General features: G+C 37.8%; 1 protein-coding gene across 1 annotated transcript in view; it reads right to left on the bottom strand.

Annotated features, from left to right (window-relative positions):
* Positions 1–10,176, bottom strand: part of LOC109085256 (cysteine-rich motor neuron 1 protein-like) — a 49,444-nt gene extending 39,268 nt beyond the window's left edge. Inside the window, exons 1-2 of the mRNA XM_042743090.1 lie at positions 9,739–10,176; positions 1,106–1,267 (exon numbers count right to left, since the gene is read on the bottom strand). Of these exons, the coding sequence (XP_042599024.1) occupies positions 1,106–1,267; positions 9,739–9,955 (379 nt within the window). The 5' untranslated portion in view covers positions 9,956–10,176. The remainder of the gene's footprint in view (positions 1–1,105; positions 1,268–9,738) is intronic.
* Positions 10,177–11,207: the final 1,031 nt, after the last annotated feature.

The raw sequence follows: 11,207 nt of genomic DNA, 5'->3' as shown, positions 1-11,207 counted from the left end.
TGAATGTGTTGAGTAATGTTTATTAGTCTTTCTTTCCTGTGATGGGGCTGTTCAGAGAGAAAATGCAAGAGTTTATGTTGATTTAAATGCTAAATACTGTTTATTTTGTAACCAGAATACTAATAATAATTAGAAAAAATATATATTTCTACATAATGAGTGGCTTTTAATCATAAACAAGCTTGACATACAATGGGACTCTTATTTTGAAAAGCAGCTCATAAAAAATAAAAAAAAGAGTGGAGAAATATGGGAACCAAAATATCAATAATAATAATAATAATAATAATAATAATAAGCCTTTATGTATAATGAGGGACTTGTTATCATAAAGAAGCTTGAAGTACCCAGGGACTATTATTTTGAAATGTCTATGCTTTACTACTTCTGACTGCTTGTTAAAAAAGATGAGAAAATATGAGAACCAAAAAATAAATAAATAAATAAATAAATGAAGTTTTTATGCATAATGAGGCAAATTTTTATCATAAACACGCCTAAATTATACAGGGACTCTTACTTTTAAAAATCTATATTTTACTACTTCCAGTTGCACATTCAAAACGATGCTTCAAACGATTAATTGCATTCGAAATATGGTCTATATTATGGAGGGCAAAATATATTTGTTTAAAAGCTTTAAACTATTATTCATATATTCAGAAATATTTTTCATATATTTAGTTTCAAAAATATCAAAAAAAATAAAATATATTTGTGAGTATATTTATAATATTTTTTTTGACTATATATATATATATTGAGAAAATCTCCTTTAAAGTTGTCCAAATGAAGTTCTTAGCAATGCATATTACTAATCAAAAATTAAGTTTTGATATATATACGGTAGGAAATTTACAAAATATCTGATCTTTACTTAATATCCTAATGATTTTTGGCATAAAAGAAAAATGCACAGTTTCAGAAATATATATATATATATATATATATATATATATATATATATACTGTATATATATTTGCCATTTGGGTGCAACCTCTTAAAATGATAATTGAGACTTTTGTTATATAATTTAAGACTTATTATGGCCTTAAATTCGATCAAATCACATGTAAATTTTTATTTTGCGGGTGAAATCCATACCTGTTTTCCCAGCACGCACGCAGGCGTCTCTGTCGGGAAAGCTGTAGGTCCGGATGCAGGAGTGTTTGGATCCACACACACACTGTCCGTCCACACGTTCACAGCCGCTCACCAGCGGACAGCGCTCGTCTTCCTCGCCCGCATCCGTCTCATCGGGTACCGCTGCGGAGAAGAAGACAGCGTTACCATGGAAACACAGACTCATCTGTCAGGCTCGTTCGGCTGTCGCTGAGATTTGTTTGCTTTCCTTCCACAGAGTGGCACCAAACAGAGGCTTAAACAATGTCACGCCTGGAAAGATCTCTTTAATGTCTCAGTTGTTTCAGTGAGATGGAAAGAAAGCAGAGACTTTCACCTGTTGTTCTCAGATTTTCCTTCATTAAAAGAAACTCACAAGTGTCTCCTCTAGTGTAGGTCAAGTATTCAATCATCACTATTATTATTATAGCTCAGAGTTAAATATTTATATATATATATATATATATTTGTTTTTGTTTTTTGTTATATAATATAATAAAAACATAAAAAATGAAGATGAGAAATGTGGAAAAGAACTGAAATAAACTAAAACTAAACACTAAACTTAAACTAAATTAAAATGAACACTAAAAAATAAAAATAAAAGCTAATTCAAAATATTAAAATATACTATAATAGTTTAGAATACATACTAAAATAACACTGCTAAGTAGTAAACATAATGTTATTTTAGTATCACTGATAGTTTCTGTTAATATTTTGAATTTGATTTTAGATTTTCTGTTTTTACTTTATTTTTAGGTAAATTATAAGTAATTTTATTGTGTTTTTGTCATTTATTTAAATATTTATTTATTGGTTTTAGTTTATTTAGTAAATTTTCCCTTGCCAACAAGCAAAAAAATATATTTAAGGTGAAGTACTACAATGACAAACAGTAAACTAAAAGTCCTGAGGAGAAATAAAAAATAATAATTAATTTAATAACAACTTAAAGCTAAATTGAATTAAAAAAAGCACAAAAATAACTAAAACTTAAATCTACTTTTAAGTAGATTTAACTTAAAATCTAAAATTATAACAAATACAAATTATTTTAATATTAATAAAATTAATCTAAAACTTATTTAATATAAAACAAAATTAATTGATTTTAATAAATATTATAATTGTGTATAAATAATACTAAAATAACACTACTTAACTCAGCAACAGTGTTATTTTAGTATCACTGATATTCTATTATATTTGTGTTAATATTTTGATTTAGACAATTTTTCAAGTTTCACCTAAATTTTAGTTTTAGTAATTTTATTGTTTTAGTAATTTTTATTTGTTTTTAAATGATGTCTACTGTATACTGACAATAAAACCACAGTGAGAAAAAGTCAGACTGAGAACATCTGAGACAAAACTGACACTTGACTGAAACATAAAGGAGCTCCAGTCTTTCTAACTTCCACTGCCTCAGGTTTCTCGTGAGCTCTCCTGGAGTCTCACTGCATCTCTGTGTTCTTCCTCTGCCAGCCGCATGTGTGTTAAATAAGTCTTGAGTATCCACGGCAGATGCAGACCCCCTCCGGCCCCCGCAGGTTCTGGCTGAAGACCCCCCAGCCCACTGCATGTGAATAAACAAAGACAAAGCTGCTCCGGCAGCTCCTACAGTCCCCCATGATGCTCTCCTGGGGCTTGGCTCACAAACGCTCTCCAAACAAAGCAGAAGAAAACTGCTCAGGAGACACAACAGAGATGTGTTTCTACTCTAAAAGTCCTGAGGACCAATAAAATCAGACCTAATGTAAGAGTATATGTGGTTTTTAGCTCAACTCTCCCACTGATCTCATTTTTGTCTAGAAGAACAACTGAGGTACAATGTGTTTTCTAGTATTTCGCAATACAGTGTTTTTGGCCATTACCATGGCAATACTATAGTATTTTGGGGGCAATACCATGTTTAAGGACAGGTACCATAGCAATACTATAGTATTTTGGACTATTACATGTTTTTGGACATGTACAATGGCAATACTATAGTATTTGGAAAGCAATACCATGTTTTTAGACATTACCATGGCAAAACTATAGTATTTTTGGAAAATACCATGTTTTTTGGGCCTGTTCCATGATAATTCTAAGTATTTTGGGGGCAATACCATGTATTTTTGACATGCACCATGGTAAAACTATGGTATTTTGGGACAATACCATGTATTTGGACATGTACCATTGAAATACTACAGTATTTTGGGGGCAATACCATGTTTTTGGACATGCACCATGACAGAACTACAATATTTTAGGGGCAATAACATGTTTTTGGACATGTACCACGGAAATACTACAGTATTTTAGGGGCAATACCATGTTTATGGACATGTACCATGGCGATATTACAGTATTTTAGGGACAATACCATGTTTTTGGACATGTACCATAACGATAGTACAGTATTTTAGGGGTAATACCATGTTTTTGGACATGTACCATGGAAATACTACAGTATTTTAGGGGCAATACCATGTTTATGGACATGTACCGTGGCAATACTACAGTATTTTAGAGACAATACCATGTTTTTGGATATGTACCATGACAATACTACAATATTTACAGAATATATTACAAGCCAAGCAACTCTACTCCAACAGTCACAGACGTCTCCTTTCTTAACAAGCTAAATGACTTTTATGCTCGCTTCAACAGTGACAACAAGGAGACGGCCACCAAGATCACACTCTCAGCAAACCACCAGCCCCTCAAACTCACCTCCACAGATGTCCACACTGCATTGAGCCACATAAACGCATGTAAGGCTGCTGGTCCGGACGGCATGCCTGGACGTGTGCTTAGGGCATGTGCAGAGCAGCTTGCAGGGGTCTTCACAGACATTTTCAACCTGTCCCTCACCCAAGCAACTGTGCCAACATGCTTTAAGTCCACATACATTGTGCCAGTAATGAAACACTCCTCCCCGATGTGCCTGAATGACTATCGCCCCGTAGCACTCACACCTATTGTCATGAAGTGCTTTGAGCGACTGGTCCTAGCACACCTCAAAGACTGCCTCCCACCCACACTGGACCCACACCAATTTGCTTACCGTAGCAATAGGAGCACAGAGGATGCAGTATGCACCATGCTGCACTCTGTACTCACACACTTGGACAATAACAACACATATGTACAGATATTGTTTGTTGACTTCAGCTCAGCATTTAACACTGTCGTTTCCTCCAAGCTGACCACAAAACTTGGAGACCTGGACATTAACACCTCACTGAATTTTGGACTTTCTGACCAACAGACCTCAGCATGTTAGGTCAGGCCACACCTGCTCCACCACCATCACACTCAACACCGGCGTACCACAGGGCTGTGTGCTGAGCCCATTCCTCTACTCCCTCCACTTACACCCACGACTGCAAGCCTGTGCATGGATCCAACTCCATTATTAAGTTTGCAGATGACACCACGGTGATTGGCCTCATCAGGAAGAGAGACAACGATGAGACTGCCTACAGGGAGGAGGTACAGCACCTGGCCACATGGTGCGCTAACAATAACCTGCTCCTTAACACCAGCAAGACAAAGGAGCTCATAGTGGACTTCAGGAAGAAGAAAGGAAGCATGCATGACCCCATCCACATTAACGGGATGGTTGTTGAATGTGTCTCCAGGTTCAAGTTCCTGGGAACCACCATCTCGGAGGACCTGTCCTGGACCACAAACACCTCCAGCCTGGTCAAGAAGGCTCACCAGCGCCTCTTCTCCCTCAGGACACTGAAGAAGAACCAGCTGTCTACAGCCACCCTGGTGAACTTTTACCGGTGTACGATCAAGAGCATCCTGACCAGTTGTATCACAGTCTGGTATGGGAACTGCTCAGTTGCTGCAGAGGGTGGTGAAAACCGCCCAACGCATCACAGGGACACCACTTCCTGCTACTGAGGACATCCAGAGAAAACGCTGTCTACGTCAAACTCGCAGCATTCTTAAAGACTCCTCTCACCCTGACCACAGACCGTTTAACCTCCTGCTCTCCGGGAGGCACTTCAGGAGCCTCTGGACAAGGACCAGCAGACTCAGGAACAGCTTTTTCCCTACAGCTGTCTCCTTACTGAATTCTGCCCTCTGACATCCCCCCCCCACACACACACAACAAACACACACACTCCTCACCACCACTAAACACTACATACAAACAAAAAACAAACAAAAAAACAGTTCACTTTTTTAACTGTCCATTGCACTAGTGTAAATGATGTTCATATGCTCATAGTTTCTGCTTATAGTGTACATACACTTATTACATAATCCATCTGTATAGTATGTTCATAGTACACCTATCTGTATATCATGCTGATAGCATTTAAAAATCTGTAAATTATGTCCATAGTACTGCCTTTTCTGTATATTTATTGTACATTTGTAACATTGTAGACCTTGTATATCCTGTACTTACTGCTTATTGCACTTCTGGTTAGATGCTAACTGCATTTCATTGCCTTGTACCTTACATGTGCAATGACAGTAAAGTTTAATCTAATCTAATCTAATCTAATCTAATCTAATCTAATAGTTTAGGGACAATACCATGTTTCTAAGTCCTAAGGAGAAATAAAAACAGACCTACAGTGCTATTAGATAAATAAACCAAACCAACCCACCCAACTCACCTCAATCTAACCATAAACAAACAATTTATGAACAATTTTTTTTATTAATTATTATGACAACCACACTGGCTAGTACAGTAACCTCATTCTTAGACATGACTCAGCACTGAAACAAAGCAGCCAGATATTGGTGCATTTGGCACAGAAACGTCCCGTTTGTGGAAACCCAGGCCATCACAAACAGGCTTTTCAAACCAGCCGTCGAACGCCCCTGCCAAAACTTTCCCTATCATTTCCTGTCACCTCAGAATGATCCGCTCAGCCAACGTCTTCTCCATTTGAATACTTCCTGCGAGGATATTTTCATATTTTCACACGACCCCGAACACTGGCGCCCACGAAGCACATCTGTTCACGTCTACCGATCAGAGAGCGGTTTGTGATTATCTGCACAGGTTTACCAAACAGAGTCTGGATCAAACTAGAAAATCCAGAAGGATGAATAAAAACAGGAAACTTACTTTGTCTCTAATAAAAACAGCTGTCTAAAGTCTAATTTAAAAGACTGATTTTGGATTACTTGACATTTGGACATTATAAACATCACGGCAACAAATTGGGAGTCAAAATAAGTGTTAAAGTGTCTCTACTAACTAAAAATTCAATGTTCAAACAATGGTCTACTGGTCATGAAACTATGGCAAAACTATAGTATTTTGGGAGCAGTACCATAACAATACTCTAGTATTTTGGGGGGCAATAACATGTTTTTGGTCATATGCCACAGCAAAACTATAGTATTTTGGACAAGGTACTATGGCAATACCATGATTTTGGACAAGTAGCATGAAAAAACAAAAAAATATAGTAAATAAAAACACATACAAATTTCTATCAAATCTACAGTAGAAATAAAAACAGACCCCATACCATGTTTTTGGACATGTACCATGGCAATACTCTAGTATTTTGGGGGCAATACCATGTTTTTGGACATGTACCATGGCAATACTCTAGTATTTTGGGGCTAATACCATGTTTTTGGACATGTACCATGGCAATACTCTAGTATTTTGGGGCTAATACCATGTTTTTGGACATGTACCATAGCAATACTCTAGTATTTTGGGGCTAATACCATGTTTTTGGACATGTACCATGGCAATACTCTAGTATTTTGGGAGAAATACCATGTTTTTGGATATGTACCAAGGCAAGTACTATAATATTTTGGAAAAGGTACTATACAAAATGGAAATTAACATAACAAAATAGTGTAAAGGTGTTTCCACTGACTGAAACGTAGCAAAAAGTACCATGCTATTATCAAAGTTAATCCAGATAAGTTAATAAAAAAAAAATACTATTATTTCTTCTCCATCTAAATCCCACAAATGTACTTGCTGAATGCAGATTAGTCTGAAATAAAAACAGTCTGGTCTAGTGTTGTTATCTGAAGTCCACATGATAACTAGTTTAATCAGTTTCAAGGAGGTTGATTGCACAGATGTTGCGCCCTTCTCAATATTGTTGTTTCTTGTGTAATAGTTATGTGGGAAGTTGTTATTTTACCAGTATAAAAAGGCAAACAGAAGAACACGGAGACAGTTTTTCTTGGCGTCCAGACCGGGAGGGGGGACTGACCTCAGAGGAAAGTCTTTCAGACTTCTGATAGTCAAGACTAAACAGGCGGTCGAAATGAACTGCTAAAATGGATTCACACTGAACCAATTTGGGAAACCTGTTTGAAAACAGTCATTATTCTGTTTCGAGAGTCTAGTTGTGCTAAAATAATACACTGTAGCTTTAAATATGCAGTACTGATGATGTAGAGGTTGTTAATTAGCATATTTGCAGGTTTTGTTTGCAGATAAGAATAAACTGCAGAAAATCATCATTTTTTTTTTGTCCAACAAATCCATAAATGCAGTACAAATATTCTGACAGTATACAAACAAAATCTACACTCTTAAAAATAACGGCTGGCATCTGTGGTTCCATAAAGAAACAATACCATCCATGGAAAATTTATAGTGGGAAAAAGGTTCTTTAGATTATCAGAGAAAATGGGATTCTTTTAAGAAAGCCTTTGGGGAACCAAAAAATGATTCTTCTATGGCATTATTGCAAAAAACTCCTTTGAAACCTTTTTTTTTTAAAGAGTCTTGAAGAACCCTTTGAAGAACAATGGAAAGATTCTATGGATGTTCCAAGGTTCTTCATGGAACCATCAATGACCAGAACATTTATTTTCAAGAGCACATGACAAATGAATGTACCCCAAAAAAGACCGATATACAATATTCAACAAGCTCTTTTCATTCTCACATCTTCCATTCGCCTTCAGCCATGTCAGAATATAAATAGCTTCATTAATTTCTGTGCTAATGGGAGGGAAGAAGTAATTAATGATGACAATCATGAATAATGTATTACTATCCTAATCAGTTGCTGGAAAATGACACACATTATTTAACCTCAAATTTTCTTCGTGCTCATATTACATCTGCATTTATTTCCCTCTAAAAACTGACCACACAGAGAATCTCTGAACCTGAAAAGAAAAAGGCTTTTTATTTTAGGAGTTCTGGCTCTCGGATGTAACTCGGGTGTTCACAAACTCAGTCACAGCATCTAGTACAGTTTGTTTCAGCTGCTTACACACAAAATCTTTCCTTGTCACACAGTTTCTGACACTCAAACAGCAGAAACACACAACAAATCTGCAAAACCACACACTAATTCTCAGCCTTTGACTCAAAACTTATTTTGCAAAACACAACACACGATTCTCTATGCACACACACACACAAACATCTAACAGGAATTAATATATTTGCAAATGTTTGCTTTGAGATGTGTTTGTGAGATTTTGAATGCAGTGCTTTGTTTTGCAAGAGATGTGAGGCATTTTGCATTTTGTGTGTGCAAGTTTTGGATTTGTGTGTAAAGTTTTGAAAATGTAAGCAGTTGAAAAAAAAAAAAACCACATAAGCCTGACTCGGTCAAAGCGGATCATTTGTGAAGGAATTAACCCCAAAACTGCACAGTAAATAAAACCCAATCAAAGACGTGATCCCTCGGGATGAACCACAGACCCCACAGGAGGAAGACGAAGACGAGGGCTAAATGAGCTCCGGAACCTTCCCACAGAAAGACTTCTGCTTTCGCTCAGCCGTCCGGAGCAATCCAAGTGTTTAGACCTGGAGAAAGTCCAGCTTCAGCGTGCCATCTTGACCTTCTCCTGACTAAACTCTTGGACAGGAGCCTAACATCACATCACAGATCAAATCACAGGTCACTGCGGTCCGTCGTGAGCCAAATCATCTCGTGCAGTTACATCAGCATCATTATTAAATCAACGAGTTATGAACTGAATGAGAATTTAGACTGGAATGCTAAACGTAGATTCTCATTAACTGAGGAAATCTGATCAATAGCTTGATTATTCTTGATTACTTCACAATTTGGACATTATAAACCCATCAAAACAACGATATCTTAGTATTTTGGACAAGTAACTCTGGCAATCCCATGTTTTCCGACATATATAATATCAAAAAGCATTTTAGAAAAATATCTATGGCAAAACCATGTTTTTGGACAAGATATGACAATACAAAAGTATTTTGGACAAGTGTGGCAATACCATGTTTTTAGACATGTACCATGACAATACTGTAGTATTTTGGGGGCAATACCATGATTACAGAATTTGTAATGGTTTTACTGGTTTTAATGGAAACTGTAAAGGTGCCCATTGGTCTCTACTGGTAATTGGTCGCCTTCTACTGGTGGCTTGTTAAAACCAATAAATCCTAATGGAATATGTCCAAAAAAACACACTACAGAAAACCATTTTTAATGGTTTTAATTGTAAAAAGTTGATGGTTTGTAATTGTATGTGTCGTGGAAACCTTTTCCAAAGTAACCTTCCCAACAATGCACGAATGCGATCCTGCCTGCTCTTTGATGATATATCGATAAGCATGCATTCAGCGTCACGAGATCGTGTTGAAGCTCGCGCGCGTCACTGACCTCTGCAGACACCTGTCTCAGGTGCGCGCGCCGGTCCGGTTCTGTTGAGCGCCGCGCAGGTGAGTCCGGATCCGCAGAAGCCCAGAGTCCAGTCCGGTCCGCCGCACAGCTCGAGCTCCAGCCTGGAGCAATGCTCGCATTCATGATCCCCAATGGCGCGAGCGCAGAAGCCCAGCAGCAGCGCACCGAGAAACCACAACCAGCTCTGGTGACACATCGTGACGCGCTCGGATGAAGTTCACAGACGCGCAGATCCAAAGAAATCCCAAATATATAATGCCCAGCAAACTTCCCACAGACTTTCAGCTGTGCGATCCTCGCTGGGAATGATGCACGTTTCCAGTGAGTGAAAAGTGTTCGCAAAGCTGTTACAGTGATGATGATGAAGATAAAGATGATGATGACTCCGTTCGTGTCACTGAATCAAACTGAGTCTCAAACGCGTTACAGCGAGAGAGATGTCAAGGCCACGCCCCCTGACGATGACTGACGCGGAGCTCGTCCAATCAAGATTGTTGCTACACTGTTGCATTGCAGTTGTTTTAGTCCTGCCCTTCTTTTGTATAATTCAGATTGCTGCTTTTTCGGTTTCTTTGTTTGTATGCACAGAAACACTGTTGCATTCAGTTGCATTGCAGTTGTTTTAGTCCTGCCCTTCTTTTGTATAATTCATCTAAGCCAATACTTTAAATGAACTGAAAAGGTTATATTCCAACAAGTGCAATATTTCATTGTGTAAAAGTCTGTATTTATCATGGTCAAGATGCCAGCTATACTTCCTCAGCATTGTCACTTCCTGATTAATTGCACATAATGTCTTCTTTTTTGTCTACATTTATGCACATTTGTTGTCTTGTGTTATGTCTTTCTTTCTTAATCAGTGTTTCACACTTTAAAATACGTTCCACTGTAAGTGTTCACTGCAAGTCTCATGTGAGCACAGACCGCGGTGATCAGCAGTGATGGATGATGATGTGAACATCACGAATGTCAAATGAACTGTGTTCCCAAAACATCCATCTTTCACCGACTGATTCATGAGGCACATGAACGATCCGCCTGCGGACGTTCTGTTTTCTTTTTCTTCTCCTCCATCAGAGAAAGTTCAGGTCAGATTCTCTAAACAAATACTTGTATGTTTATATATATATAATGTATATGTATAGAGAGAGAGAGTTAGTTCTAGTTCTGTGTTGATGTTCTCTGTGTCTTGAAAGCAAAGCCGGCTGATCTAGAGGAAGTCCTTTTTATTACTCAGAGTTTCCATCACATGTTTTCTAGCTCTTGTACTGAGATAAGTTGAGGATTTGAGAGGAGACGCTTCCACACACACCTCACTAATGCATGACGGCCAGTTATCAGGCTAAAGGAGAAACTGGAGTGTTACAGCACACACACACACACACACACACACACACACACACACACACACACACACACACACACACACACACACACACACACACACA

This window comes from Cyprinus carpio, chromosome B17 (genome assembly GCF_018340385.1).
Source record: "Cyprinus carpio isolate SPL01 chromosome B17, ASM1834038v1, whole genome shotgun sequence".
Lineage (NCBI taxonomy): Eukaryota > Metazoa > Chordata > Actinopteri > Cypriniformes > Cyprinidae > Cyprinus > Cyprinus carpio.
This window is presented reverse-complemented; position numbering and strand designations above follow the sequence as displayed.